Source organism: Hyaena hyaena, unplaced genomic scaffold, assembly GCF_003009895.1.
Source record: "Hyaena hyaena isolate Hyena2069 unplaced genomic scaffold, ASM300989v1 scaffold_631, whole genome shotgun sequence".
Lineage (NCBI taxonomy): Eukaryota > Metazoa > Chordata > Mammalia > Carnivora > Hyaenidae > Hyaena > Hyaena hyaena.
In genome coordinates this window covers 862,448-876,922 of record NW_024081264.1, presented here as the reverse complement: position 1 = coordinate 876,922, position 14,475 = coordinate 862,448, and the positions used below count along the sequence as shown (strand labels likewise).

The following is a 14,475-nucleotide window of genomic DNA, read 5'->3' as shown; positions in this document are numbered from 1 at the left end:
AAAATGCTTGGCGTCCATCCTAACAATCTGCTGGAGTCAACTCTTGAAGCTTCAAGAAGGCAACCTATGGGAGGAAGGGATGCTGGGTGTTGAGAAAGGGGTCATCAGATTCAGGTGGGCATGTTAGCGGTTAGTATATGCAGCCAGGAAAAACCAGCTAAAAATGTGCTGTGGAAGGGGTCCTGGCAGGCCCAGCTGAAAGAGCATTGCAAGTCTTGATCTCGGGGTTGTGACTTCAATCACTTCATAGTGATTACTTAATTTTTAAAAAGTTCTGTGGAAGGGCCTAAGGGCACTTCTAAGTTAATAAGGGTAAGGGAATGTGCTAAGGAAGTGAACCAGCTTTTCAAGCTAAATGGAAATTCAGCCATGGTTGGAAGTACAAGAAAATAGGGTAAGGGATTCCATCACATGTGAGGTAAGCATGATTGCCTTAATGGACAGTAAAGCCCAAAAGGCAGTAAGGGTCTGCCAGGTCTGTGGTGAAGACTAAGACTCCTGTATGGACGGGCCACACACAGGCACAGCTCTAAGGTCTGTCAACTTTCTGCTTCCAGCTAGCTATTCCTCCTCTTTGGCTATATGAGCAGAAAGCTAATTGAAAATCAGGATCATCTTTGTTAGAGTGGGAGCATGAGAAGGCCAGGTGGACAAATGGATTTGCAGGCCAAGTTCATCTCACTGTAGGCCAAACAAGTTTGCAGATCGCTCCAGTTATCTCCGAGTGAATTAGTACAAAGGGGTACACTAGGCAGTTGGCAGCCCCCCACCCCGGATCCCTGGCTTGTGAATTAAGAGCCATAATGGTATGAAAGGCCAAGGGGAACCTCTCAAATGGTGTTCCCCATCCAAGACCATGAATACGGAGAAATACCACGTCTGAGGTTTGGACCATGCTCATAGACTAAAAAGGCAAGAAAATGCCCTTTTAATTTGCTTGTCTGGTTTCACCAAACAGATGCATTCTCGTAGAGGATGGCAGATGATCAGGGAATTAATCAAGGAGTTATCGCAGTATAACTCCATGCTTAAAATGTGGTGCCCTTGCCTGTATACATCAAGTCTCCAGCACTTGAGAACTCCTGACCTAATGAATACATTCTCTTCAATCAGCATTGAGGAGGAGATTAAAAATTTTAACTTCTCATTACATTAGAACACATTCTGTGTCTTCTTGAGGGCTGTGGTAACTCTTCCTGCTGTGTTCTAGTAGTCTGAGGAGACATTGATCATCTTGCCATGCTCCACTATGTTAAAGTCTGATAGTCTTGGGCAAGGATGGGCAAAGCTAGAGTCCTGGGGCCACATCTGGCCTGCTGCCAGTTCTTTGGCACACAGCCATGTCCATGTGTTTGTCTGTGGCTGCTCTTGTACTACATTGGCAGGGAGGTGGATGCTTTCATGAGAGACCATGTAGCCCACAAAGCCTCCTGTATGTACAATCTGAGGCTTTACAGGAAATGTGTGCTAACTTGGCCTTGGGCACATCTGGAATATTTCCTCTGAAGTAAAGGTCAAGACCCTTTATCACTAAGAGGTGTAATTTTTGGTAAGACATTTTGGATTTTGGATTTATTTTACACATGAAAATAACTGCTCCTACCCGATCAATAGGTGACCAGGGGTTCTGCAAGCTACCCCACCATCTGCCACAGAGGACAGAGTAGGCCCCATAATCAAGGTATCTGTGTTCATAAATGGTTTTGTGTGGTGTCTCTTGACAAGTCTCAGCTCAAACCCTGAGTGTCAGGAATCAAGGCCATGCCCCTGATTCACAGAGCTATTTCACTATTCAAATTGCAGCTCCTGGAGCTACCGAGCAACACTCTGCACTAACACCACCCATACTCTGGTGTTGGCAGAGGTATCAAGTCATAAGGCTCTTTTAAGGCATCTCAGTTTTGGTTTTAGTTTTTGTGTAAAATTTCTTGCACATATTTCATTAGATTTGCTTCCAGTATTTTATTATATTTTACATGGTATCTCTGATTTGATTTGCTTAGTGTTGTTGGAATTTAGGATTTAAAAAAATTTTTTTAAAGTAAACTCTACACCTATGTGGACTTTGAATTCACAACCCCACGATCAAATGTTGGATGCTCAGTTGCCCCCCAAAATACTATGGATTTTTATATTGATTGTGGCCTTGCTGAGTTCACTAAATTCACTTACCAGTGCTAATTTAAAGGTAGAATTTCTACATAAAAAATCATGCTGTTTGCAAACAATGATAGTTTTATTGATTTTTCCCCCCCTAATCCCTATGTACTTTATTCTTTTCCTGCCTTGTGGTCTGCTCTTAGATCAAAGTTTGGTTTTTATCATTAGAAACATGATGCTGAACAAAGTTGGGGTCAGAGGACATCCTTACCTTATTCCCAGTTTCAGAGAGAAAGCTTTTGTTATTTCTCCCTTAAAACACTGATTGGCAGGGCACCAGGCTGGCTCAGTCAGTGGAGCATTTGACTCTTGATCTTGGGTTTATAAATTCAAGTCCCCCCCTGGGTATAAAGATTACTTTAAAAAAACTTAAAATACTGATTGGTTTTTGGTCTCATTCCCTTTATTAAAATAAGAGAATTTGGGGCACCTGGATGGCCCAGTTGCTTAAGTGTCTGACTTCAGCTCAGGGTCATGATCTCACAGGTCATGGGTTCAAGCCCCGCATCGGGCTCTGTGCTGACAGCTCGGAGCCTGGAGCCTGCTTCAGATTCTGTGCCTCCCTCTCTCTCTCTCTCTGCTCCCCCACTCGTGCTCTCTCTCAAAAATGAATAAACATTTAAAATTTTAAATTTAGGAGAATTTCCATTTATTTCAGGTTTAGTATATGTGCATTTTTTAAGTCATTTGTAAATGTTGAATTTTAAATTATTTAATGCATCTCTCTCCTTACATTATCTTGATATTCCTTATTATCGATCTCCCAATTCACTCATTCTCTGCAGCTAAGCCTAACTTGTTACGCTTCAGTTATCAGTTAAGAACTTTTATTTCTGGAGCACCTGACTGGCTTAGTTGGTGGAGTGTGCCACTCTTGATCCCAGGATTGTGAGTTCAAGCCCTGTGTTGGGTGTAGACATCATAAGTAAATAAACTTAAAAAAAAAAAAAAAAAAACTTTTTAGTTCTGAAATTTTCATTTGATTTTTTTTTTTACATAATGCAAGACATTTAATTTGTTCATAGTTTTGGAGATGAGAAGTTAAAATCAAAGTGTTGGCAAGGCCATGCTCCCTTGGAAGTTGCAAAGAAGAATCCTTCCATGCCTTTCTAGTTTCCATGGTTGCCACCAAACTTGGCGTTCCTTGGTGTGCAGCTGCATCATTCCCATCCATGCCTCTCTTGTCACATAGCCTTCTACCTGTGTCCAAATTTTCTTCTTTTAAGGACATCAGTCATTGAATTTGGGCCCACCCTAATCAAGTATGACCCCATCTTAAAATGATATCTGCAGAAACCGTATTTCAAAAGAAGGTCCTAGTCTCAGGTACTGGGGGGTTAAAACTTGAACATACCTTTTTGAAGTACACAGCTTAGCCCACAATGCATCCATTCTGCTATTTTCTGAGACTCCCCATCTACCATCTCTTTCCTTGAAATGCATCTTCTTTTTCTGTGTTTATGTTGTCTGGTGTCGTTTGTCTTTTATGCCTGGATATTTTTGATTGGGTTCAGATATTGTGTACATAAATTGGAGGCATAGGATAATAACAAGACTCATGTGCTATTATCATCTAAGCGATGATTGGTGGCAGGCATGCAGCCAGACTTAAAAATTACCCTGAGAATACAAAAAGCTCAAAATGGCCAATATGTACTCAGTGGAAACCATAAAATGGTGATTTGAGAAGAGCCAAATCTGTGACCCAAACTCAGAAAGTTCTGTAGGCACCAATTTGAATTTACATCCTGGTAGGGGTGGGAGACCGTAGCAAGTAAATCAATAAAACATAAATAGTATATGAATTATGGCTGAGTACAAAGAAGCAGCAATGATCAGTAATGAGGACAAATCGTGGTGGTGCAGTTGTAGTGTGTTCAGGAGGCCTCCAAAAAGGGCCTAAAGGAGAGGAATTCATTGGTGGTGCAGGGATGCTGCGGAATTGGGGAATGGCCAGCAGGGGGAGGAGTGCAATGCCTTACGGCTGAGGCTGCAGAACAACAGGTGTTCAGACAGTACAAAGCTAGGAAGCACGGCAAGTGTAGGAAAGGAGAGTGGGTGAAGATGGAATGTTGGTAGATACTAGGGGTCACAAGTAGGGCTTATGGGTCATGTTAAGAGGATTTTGGGGGGTCATCTTGGTGGCTCAGTTGGTTAAGCATCCGACTTTGGTTCAGGTCATGATCTCATGGTTCATGAGTTCGAGCCCTGCATTGGGCTAACTGCTGTCAGCACAGAGACCACTTTGGGTCCTCTGCCTCCCTCTCTCTCTGCCCCTCTCTGCTTATGCTCGCCCTCATGCTCTCAAAAATAAAAACATTTAAAAACTTTAAAATAAAAAGGATTTTTCTGTAAGATAAATAGGTGTATTTTGATATCTGGTGTATTTTGAGCAGAGTTGCTCTAATTTTCCCTTAAGAATATTCCTCTAATGACTGAGTTGAAACTTGAGTGGTAAATCCCACTACAGAGCCAGGCAGAGGACCTAGTCAGTCTGTCACACTCCCTCATGTTAGCTACTGGTCCTTACTTGTTACCCTGGGTTTTACAGCATTTTACACAAAAATTGAGGGTAAGGGCTGAGGCTGGCTCAGACAGTAGAGCATGTGACTCTTGATCTCAGGGTTTTAAGTTTGAGCCCCACATTGGATGTAGAAATTACTTAAAAATTAGAAAATTGAGGGTTAGATGCTGCTCTACGTTCTGGGAAACAAATATTACAGTGTTTAAGTTACTGGTCTTAGAATAAAACATAACTTTTCCTAGTTGATAGGCCCTTATTTTAAAAGCTCTCTCTGAGACTCCTACTCAGCAATACAAAGTAATGACCTATTGATTCATGTAACAACCTGGCTGGGTCTCCATAGAACTACAGAGTACTATATATGTATATATGTAGAATACTAATTATATATAACAGAGTTATAGAATATTATCAAACTTTTACCTTGATTATTTCTGGGTGCTGAGTTGAAAAAATGATATACTCAGCATCTCTGTAGTGTTCAAGTTTTCTGTTACAAGCATAAAAGATGTTTGCAATCAGAAAAAGAATAAGATTATTTAAATTTAAAAATGGGGAGGGGGCACCTGGCTGGCTCATTCAGTAGAGTATGCAATATATATATTTTTAACTTCTTTAAGTAATCTCTGTGCTCAGCCAGGGGCTCAAATTCATGACCCTAAGATCAAGACTACCTGCTCTTCCGACTGAGTCAACCAGGAGACCAGAACATAGAACTCTTGATCTCCAGGTAGTGAGTTCAAGCACCACGTTGGGCATAGTTCTTATATAAAAAATACATATACATACATATATACATACAATGGGGAGGGATATATAGTCCCCAAGCAGGCACAGTCACTGGCTTTTCTCCCAGATAGTAATAAATACCAGAAATGCAGGGCAGCCCAGTCCTTCAGAAACCACTCAGAAGCAAGAGGGCCTTCGAGAACCCCTGAGAGCCTTGGTTTCCTCCTATGCACAAATGGAATGATACAAATTGAGTTAACATGTGAAATGTTGTAACAGTGTCCTTCACATACTAAGTATTCAATTATTTAGAAATTATCCTTTGCTATCTCTTGTTCTCTGGGCAACCCCTCCTCTGGGAGAAGACACAAGGAAGGGAATTGGGACTAAAGCCATGCCCCTTCAAGGAGAACTGGACCCAGGGAGGGCGTCTCCAAGCACAGGGAGAGATCCTACACAGGGAAGCCTGGGCAGAGACCCCTCATCCTATGGCTACTTTCCCCTCTCTTGACTGGGGTGGGGGTGAGGTGAGAAGGTGGGGACTGGACTTGTTTCTCATGGGACCCACAGCCCAACTCTTGGGCCCAGCTGCCTAACCCACAGGCTAACTTACTCCCTATTATATTCCCTATCACACTCCCTGACTTCTACCCATAATTAAGCCAGATCCCAGACGTCCTCCATGAGCCCCTTGCCCCAACCTTAGACACACAGAAGCAGCCTAAACCAAGTCCCCACCTGTAATTGTACAAAGTCAGGCTCACTGATGCTGGGCAATGAGGGAGCCTCACATGTCGAGGGTGTAGGGGTTGCAGAATCCCTCACCCCAGAGTGCTTGCTTATAGGACTTGAGGGAACTGTGCAATTTGTTCATCCAAAATTGCAATAAAGCTGTGTTTGGTTGGCTGAGAGCAAAGTAGGACTGGGACTGGGGTCCGCCACCAAGTGGAGCCAGGGAACTAAAATGTTATGATGGGTGTGGAATGTCATGTCCAGAAACCCTTTATTGGAGTGGGCGCCCAGGTTGTAATCCCTGAATATTCAGTCAGAGTAACTTAGGTGCCATGGTGCTGGTCTGGTCAGTCAGTAGATCTGATGAGTTTAAGCCCCACTTTGGGTGTAGAGAATACTAAAAAAAGGTAAATAAACTTCAAAAAAGTAATTAAGGCCTCCAAGTCAATAGCGGGGTTTCCTTCTTACTGGTAGGATTTCCAACATCAGAGCTTCTCAGGGTTGTGATTGTAGAGACCTAAGTGTTTCGGGAAGAAAGCAGCTAGGGGAGGGTGCCTGACTGGTTTAGCCAGAGGAGCAAGCAACTCTTGATTTCCAGTTATGAGTTTGAGCCCCACATTGGGTTATAGAGACTACTTTTTAAGTGTATTTATCTACTTTTGAGAAAGAGAGGGGTGGGGAGGGAGAGAGAGAGAGAATCCCAAGCCGGCTGCGCACTATCAGTGCAGAGCCCCATGCTGGTCTCCAACCCAGGAACCATGAGATCGTGACCTGAGCTGAAATCAAGAGTCAGAGGCTTAGGGGCGCCTGGGTGGCTCAGTCGGTTGAGGTTGAACATCTGACTTCGGCTCAGGTCATGATTTCTCAGTCCGTGAGTTCAAGCCCCGCATCAGGCTCTGAGAGCCTGGAGCCTGCTTCAGATTCTGTGTCTCCCTCCCTAGCTGCCCCTCTCCTATACACACTCTGTCTCTCAAAAATGAATAAACGTTAAAAAAAAAAAAAAGGAATCAGAGGCTTAACAAACTGAACCACACAGGCGCCCTGGTGTAGAGATTACTTAAATAAACTTAAGTGTAAAAAAAAAAAAAAAAAAACAGTTTTCCCTTTCTCAGAGGGGGGTGTTCTGACCAGGGGGCTTCTGTGTCTGCCCCACCAATGGCCACAGACTTTGCCTTCCTGATGGAGCTCATTTTTACCTTCTCAAATGCAGTCCACCCACACCAGCATCCTCCAGGTCTCCTCCAAGGAGAGGGACTGGCACCCCACTCCCCAGGACTGCAGAGGAGTTTGGAAGCCACTTTCTGAGGCTCTGACTCCCCAGCGCTTGTGGCTGCTGCCTCCGTGTTGGGCTGCATGAGCCCCATGCTTTTGGGTTTCCTCTTGCTCCGTGTCCCGCCCTCAGGAGGGGACAGTGGTTCTGCCTGCAGTGACCCCACCTGCCTCCTTCCTCTTTGATCTCATCGCCTATATTCCAGACATACTGACTTGCCTCTGGTCTTTGCAAAAGGTTGATTGCATGTTCTGATCTCTCCACTAGGAAAGATGTTTGTGTGGCTGGCGCCTCTAATCATTCAGGCTCAAATGTCACCTCTTAACCCGATCATATCACCAATTGCTGCCCACACATTCCAGCTGCTGAAACACTTGTATCTCCTTCACGACATGTGTAGGCTCAGAATCCTGGGGCGGTGAGGGCCTTATAGGATGGGTCCTGGTGGTGATGAGCTTGGCACAGCCACTAACCTCCATGGCTCCCTGCTGCCCTTGGTCACCCACTGAGACAGTGGCTGTACTTTCAGTCAGGTGTCTTGGGTCTCAGGCTCTTGGAGTTCCTGCTGCAGCTCTGGGCCAGCCTTGGAACCCTCCCCCACCTCCATCTCCTTATATGTCCTGTTTCAAGGGCCCTAAGCAGATCTAGGAGTCTCATTTTTAGACCTCAGGGCCTGGGATGTGCTGCCAAACAGGAGACAGGGTCCTCAGCTTTCAGACTCCCCTGCTGTGGCTTCCTAACCCAAGTCTACAAGTCAGGGGCCTGAAGTCTAGGGCAGATACTTTCCTCAGGACCCCACACCACCCTAAGAAGTGGAGAGAGGGTTTGGAGCAGTGCACCATTAGAGCTGGGTTGAGGCAACACCAAGATGCACCAACATGGCTGTCCTATCACCCCAGATCCAGACTGTGCACCGCTGTCTGGCCGTAATGGGTCAGATCTTTGCTGCTGGACCTGCCTCCACTCCAGGGCCTGTGCAGGGAGCAAGGGCTGGCCCAAGTGCACCTAAGCTCCTTCCATCCTGGGCTGTGGAGGTTGGCATGAAGGATGAGGCTGCAGGACAGATGGCTACTGAGGTGGAAGAGAGATTTCCCCAGCTCCACCCAGTACATGTAGGTACCTTTCAAGTGAGGTATTCCGGGAGTGGACTTGGACATACTAGGGGACCTAGATTGGGGCACTATGCAGGGCTCCTTGGCATGTAGCTCATAGTATGGTTCTGTAGGGTATTACCTAGGGTGGGCAGAGGGTCTGTGGGTGGGTCTGAGGGTTATATAGGGTTTTGCAGGGGTGAATCAACAAAGGAATTGCTTCATTTACTGAGCTGTATGAATGATAGACAGCATTCACTGAGTGAGGTGGCACCTTAGTGGAGGGCAAGCCCCTGGGGATCATTCTAGGTTAGAGGATGTCATGGGTACTTGGCTCATTGGGACTTCTAGGGTCTCTAGGCAAGGTGTGGAAATTATAAGATCTTTTGATATAACATTGAGGTATCTTGCACAGTGCATGGATGAGGGAAAGGGGCAGAAGATCAATTATCAGGAGGTTTTCAAAGTGGGGGGCATGCAGGGAGTGAGCCTTAGGATAGACATGTGGCCACAGGAAACCTTAGCAATCCACTGGACCCCCTCACCAGCAGCCACTGAGGGGCCTGAACATTCCTGGGCAAGATGTCAGAGTCTCTGCCCAGCCTTCCTATCCCCAACCAGACCCACAGAGAGTCACAAGACCACTGGAGGGAGGAGTGAGACAGTTTAATTTAGAAATAAGCTTTGGACAGTGTCCTGATCAGACGGAAGCTGAAGGGCCCAGCTTTGGAGAGAAGGGCCATCGTAGAGAATAAGGGCCCCAAGTGGGGAGGGAACAGCATGGGAGCTGGTACGGAGATGCCGCAAAGCTGGTCCTGTGCTCAGCAGGTACTGGCAGAGCCTGAGGAGAGAATGGGGGTGAGGTCCTCACAGACATGGTCACTACAAGACAACCCCTCAGCCTCCGGAGACTCCAAGGCTGGGCTGGCATAGGACTGCCCCACCTTACACATGGCATAGCATTTAACAACCCAAATACTGTGGCCACCCTGCCTGAGTGCCTGGAAGCCTCTCAAAGAAGCCGAGGAAGCCCCCGTCTCACCTGGAGTGATGAGTGGAGTGGCTCTCTCAGGTAAGGGGCTGAGAAAGGAACACATGAAATTAGCATCTCCCCTTCGGCCCTTATCCCCCACCAAGATTCCTGGTGCCCCCGCCACAGGGCATTGTGGGGCTTTGTGCTCACAGCTCCAAGCCTGTTTGTAATACTCTCTTTCTGCCCTGCCCCCACTTGAGCACATGTGCCTCTGTCTCTCTCTCTCAACATAAATAAAATGAACTTAAAAAAAAAAAAAAAGAACAATACCAAGGGTTATAGCTTTCCCTATTTGGGGTGATTTGGAGCTGATTATCTGTGAATGACAAATCTGACTGCAAGCTCAAGGGACAGTCAAGAGGCTCTCCTCTTCCTCTAAATTGCAGAACTTTACCCCCAAATAGGTGTGCTCAGCTCCAGGTGCATACATAGACTAGGGGCCCTATCTCACCTGTGCTTCTTATTGTATTTGCATTTGCATTTTCCACCTGTGAGAGGAAGAGATGGTCAATGCAAAGAACCTGGGGAGCCTGGGCCCCCTCCCTCCCTCCCCCATGCGCTGCTGCCAGCCCACCACTCACTCAGAGCTATCAAGATTCCAGCGATGCACAGGAGCCCTCCAACAATCATCCCACCCAGCTGCAGGCTTTCCCAGTCTGGGGGAGCAGAGGGAGTGAGCTGGCACCCTCCTGGCTCCGCTCCACTCATTCAAAGATATTTATCATCACCTGCTTGTACAAATGCACTTACATTCCAGGCAACAAGAAAGACAAGCCAGTAAATAGTTATACTGTATAATGTCTGGTGGGAACAGCACTAGGGAAAAAACATAAGCAGAAGAGCACAGAAAACGAAGGAAGGCTTTTCTGAAAGGTGGCGTTTGAGCTGAGGCTAGGGGGAGATGAGTGTGTAGGGACACTGGAGGACAGTGCCAGGCCAAGGAAGAGGAAACCTGCCTGGGGCACTGTGAGGCCGAGAGCTGGGTGCTGGGGAAGGCAAATGAGAGAGTAAATGGAGGATTAGGTGAGATACCTGGGGACCCAGTGGCCTCCAGCCCCTCCCCCAGAAATCTTTCTAAATATCCTGTGGGCACCTTCCCTCCTTGCTGGTATGAAGTTCTCCCAAAGATCATGTTGCAGGTTGGCCTTTCACTCTTTTCATAGACCATGCTGAGTCTGCAGTCCCCAGTCCCAGCCCCATCTTGCTGCTCTTTCTTCATCAGCCCTCACTAAGCTCTAGCAAAGAGGTCTAGGATTGACAAAGGTAGGGTAGGGGTGGGGGGTGAGGGATATCAGCTCTTACCATAATAGAAGGTACTGTCTTTATCTGTGGGAAGGGGTGGAGGGGAAGAAGAAGAAAGAATAAGGACCAGAACCAGGAGGCAGCGTGTGGGGTCTAGAGGGAAATTGTGGGGCAGCAGCAGCAGGGCAGTTTGGGGCCTTACTCACCAACCAGGTCATTGGCTTCCAAGGCAGGCAGGCCTGGGTAGGAAAAACAGAGGGATGTGGTATTAGGTCGTGACTGGACTCAAAATGAATCAGCAGGCAGGCCCTCAGCCCAGGGGGCAAAGATGAACCAGCTTCATGGGTAGGGGGTACCCTAGGGTCACCAGTTCCCTTCCTCCCACCTTCCCCACTCCCATACAGCCCTGGGATTTTCTCTCTCATCCCATGGGCTTGCGGCCCCTCTGCAACTCACCCTTCCTGCTATTTCTCCTGCTTCCTGCTAGTCTTTCTTGCATTTGAAATGGGATGGTGTATTGGTATCTTTTTACCCTCTACTGAGAAGCTTCCTACACAGACCCTGGCCAACGCCCTGTTAGGGAATAGGGAAGGCTTCTCTCTCTCTCTCTCTTTTTAAAGTTTATTTGTTTATTTTGAGAGCGAGACTGTGAGTGGGAGAGGGACAAAAAGAGAGAGGGAGGATCCCAAGCAGGCTCTCCGTTGTCAGTGCAATGCTCAGTGTGGGGCTCAAACCAATGAACTGTGAGATCATGACCTGAGCCGAAATCAGACACTTAACTGACGGAGCTACCAGGTGCCCTAGGAAGTGCTTCTCTCTTTATGCCAACAGATGGTTACGGTTTTCCAAAGTTCAATTAGTTAGGACAGCTTTTGCAATATCCACTTCCTAACTGTATTATTATTTCCTTAGTGCTGCTCTTTAAATTGACAGTTTAAATGAAAACACATTTGTTCGACATCAGGCCCCCTTTGGGAGATGCTGCCCTCGTTTTCACTGTCTTGGTGGGAGGGTGAGTGGCAGCAGGTTCACTTCTGGGGGAGGGGGTACTCACCTGCCAGTGTAAGAAGGCCCCGGGTCACTCTCTTCATGACACACCTTGAGGGCAGGGCTGCAGGGGAGGGTGGCAGGCTTGGGTCAGAGAGCCCTGACCTGCCCCAGGCTCACAGTGCCTGGGGCAAAGAGCCAGGGCATACATCCCAGGGGTGCATTTGGCTCATGAGGTGGTTTTGGAAAAGTTACTAATTTCTATTTCCTCATCTAGAGATGATGATGGTAATGACTAGTGGAGTGACATATATTGAGCTACTACTATTAAGTATTTAGAACAGTGCTCGCACATAGTAAGTGATTTGTTAAAGTCTTTGTTGAAGTCGTTAATCAGATGCCTGACCCTAGGTCAGAGGAGCGGAGCTACTGTTTTAACTCAGGTTTTGGTGGCTGCCTTCCTAATCCCCACTTAAAAGGCAAAGGCAACCTGAGCTATTTTTCCCAAAGGTCTGGGCCTCAGGCACTAGCAGGATGAATTCCAAGATAGTCTCCGCAAAGGGCCACCCTGGACTGAGCAGCAGAGGAGAGCAGCTGAGCAGGTGAAAGGTGGTGGTGGAGGCAGGTGAGAGCCGCCCACCCCAGCCCCAGCCTGGGATCTTGCTCCATGGAGGCCTCAAATTCCACTCTGAGTACAGACTGCTATTGGCAGGAAACTGTGTGTGGATGGAAGGATCATTACTCCTTTCTTCTTTCTCCTTGGAGTGAGAACTATCTATGTCCCTATTTACTAGTTCAGAGGGTGGCTGTTTCCTTGAGATAAGACCCCTTCCAGCTTTCTGCATGTTGTTAGCTGCAGGCAAGCATAGATATTGTCAGCTGTTGCAAACTGAAGCCATGTTTGTTATCTGCTGGGCCCAAAGGGCTGGAACTCTAATGCCCTCAAAACCACTGATCAGCTGTGTGACTCAGTGGGTTACTTAACCTCTCTACGCTTCAGTGTCCTGTAAAATGAAGATAATTAATAGTAACTGCAAAAGGTTATGATTGAATTAAATGAGTCTATATGTGAAGCCCAAGAATAATGCCTAGCACATAGTAAGGAATGAAATGTGTTAGAATAGACAAATACATAGCCTTTTACTTGTTAGATGGGATGCTGCCTGATATGTGAATTGCTTAATAGAGCCAATTTGATACATACACACACACACACACATACATACATGGGATCCTTTTGCCCTGAATGGGAGAGACTATTAATGTGCAGCTTCTGGACATGGGAGTTTGTCAGCTTTTAACAGTCTCCGAAGCGAGCCCTCCTTTGGACTCATCCCCCCTCACCACCCTGGGATTCCTCAATATTGAGGGTTGCAACTCCACTCTACATACTCCTTAGGCAATGCCTGGCTTCTGTTTCCTCCAGCCGCTAACCTACCGTCCATATGACGGTCATAGAGTAAGCAGCCTCCAATCCTCAAAACCCTCAAAAGTGGATCCTGTTACTGATGATACCTAGGCATCCACCACCCCTTCCTCAGACAGGTACCTCCTCCACCTTCACCCTTCTTCCCCTACCCTTCCACTTAGCAGCCTTGAAGTCCTAGCAGATACTTGCTTACCTGAGAGCCAGGTGCAGAAAGCAGGTTTAGAGAGGCTTCTGGGGCTGTGTTCAGTGCAGGTGGGTTCCGGCTCTTTAAACCCAGCAGCTCCGCCCAGGGCAACAATGCCATCAGGCAGGAGGGAACTAGTCAGATTCCTTGAGTTTGCTGTAGCTCCTTCTCCCTCCCCCACCCCCCAACTCTGTGTGCTCTGGAGACAGCTTGTCTTGCCACACCCCATGCAGAGCTGAGCTCCTGGGGGCCCCAGGGCCATCAGAGGCTAAAGTGGTGGTGCTAGAGGGATAGGCTGGGTTTCAGACCTTTCTCTTGAGGAGAAGGTGGGATGAGTTTTTTAGCTCACCTAGATCCTAAAAGAGGGGTCCACAGGGGGCTGGGACACAGGATGTTTCTGGGTTCTTGTTCCAGCAGTGGGGGTTCCAGGACTTCTGTGTAGGGTGTAATCCAATCAACTAGGAGCCAGGGACTAGCCTGAGGCTCCATTTGCTCAGTGATCCCCTTGCTTTTCCCTGGACTGGGTGTTTATTTTATTTTATTTTATTTTATTATTTTTAAAACATTTTAATGTTTATTTATTTTTGAGACAGAGAGACAGAGTGTGAGCGGGCGAGGGGCAGAGAGAGAGACACACACACACACAGAATCGGAAGCAGACTCCAGGCTCTGAGCTGTCAGCACAGAACCCAGTGCGGGGCTCGAACTCACGAACTGCGAGATCATGACCTGAGCTGAAGTCGGACGCCCAATTGACTGAGCCACCCAGGCTTCCCTGGACTGGGTATTTATAGAGGGGGAAGGCTGGGGCTGATGGCATCCTTCAGGATCGCCCACCCTCTGACCAGCCTCCGACACCCACTTAGCCCAGGGAGACTGATGGCTAGGATTAGAAACCACCTTGGCTTAGGCCCTGGTTTCCTGCCTACTCCACAGAGTGTGGGGCAGGGATGGTACCAGGAGGAGGACTGTCAGCTCCGGCTGAAGAATGCGCTGCTTCCTTCTGTGCACCTCTGTTATCTGCCTCATGTGCTGCTCCTCCACATGCTTTTGGCCTTTGCCCTTGGCCCTGGATGACCCCAGGACTCTGTTCT

At 47.2% G+C, this 14,475-nt stretch overlaps 1 protein-coding gene across 1 annotated transcript; it reads right to left on the bottom strand.

Annotated features, from left to right (window-relative positions):
• Positions 1-9,153: 9,153 nt before the first annotated feature.
• FXYD4 (FXYD domain containing ion transport regulator 4) lies at positions 9,154-13,570 on the bottom strand. The gene is made up of 8 exons (XM_039257742.1): positions 13,391-13,570; positions 11,836-11,892; positions 10,988-11,020; positions 10,842-10,865; positions 10,121-10,195; positions 9,991-10,027; positions 9,549-9,586; positions 9,154-9,347 (listed from the first exon to the last, which is right to left on the bottom strand). Exons 2-8 carry the CDS (start codon positions 11,870-11,872, stop codon positions 9,328-9,330), a joined length of 264 nt encoding a protein of 87 aa, XP_039113673.1. The 5' UTR covers positions 11,873-11,892; positions 13,391-13,570; the 3' UTR covers positions 9,154-9,327.
• Between the last annotated feature and the right edge of the window lie 905 nt (positions 13,571-14,475).

What these genes read in the sequence shown, in the direction of transcription:
- FXYD4 (XM_039257742.1), bottom strand. Translation starts at nt 11,872, where the DNA reads ATGAAGAGAGTGACCCGGGGCCTTCTTACACTGGCAG. An exon ending in AGACAGTACCTTCTATTATG is followed by an intron (nt 10,196 to 10,841) that starts GTAAGAGCTGAT and finishes CTGCTCCCCCAG; the next exon opens with ACTGGGAAAGCCTGCAGCTG. An exon ending in AAATACAATAAGAAGCACAG is followed by an intron (nt 9,587 to 9,990) that starts GTGAGATAGGGC and finishes TTCCTTTCTCAG; the next exon opens with CCCCTTACCTGAGAGAGCCA.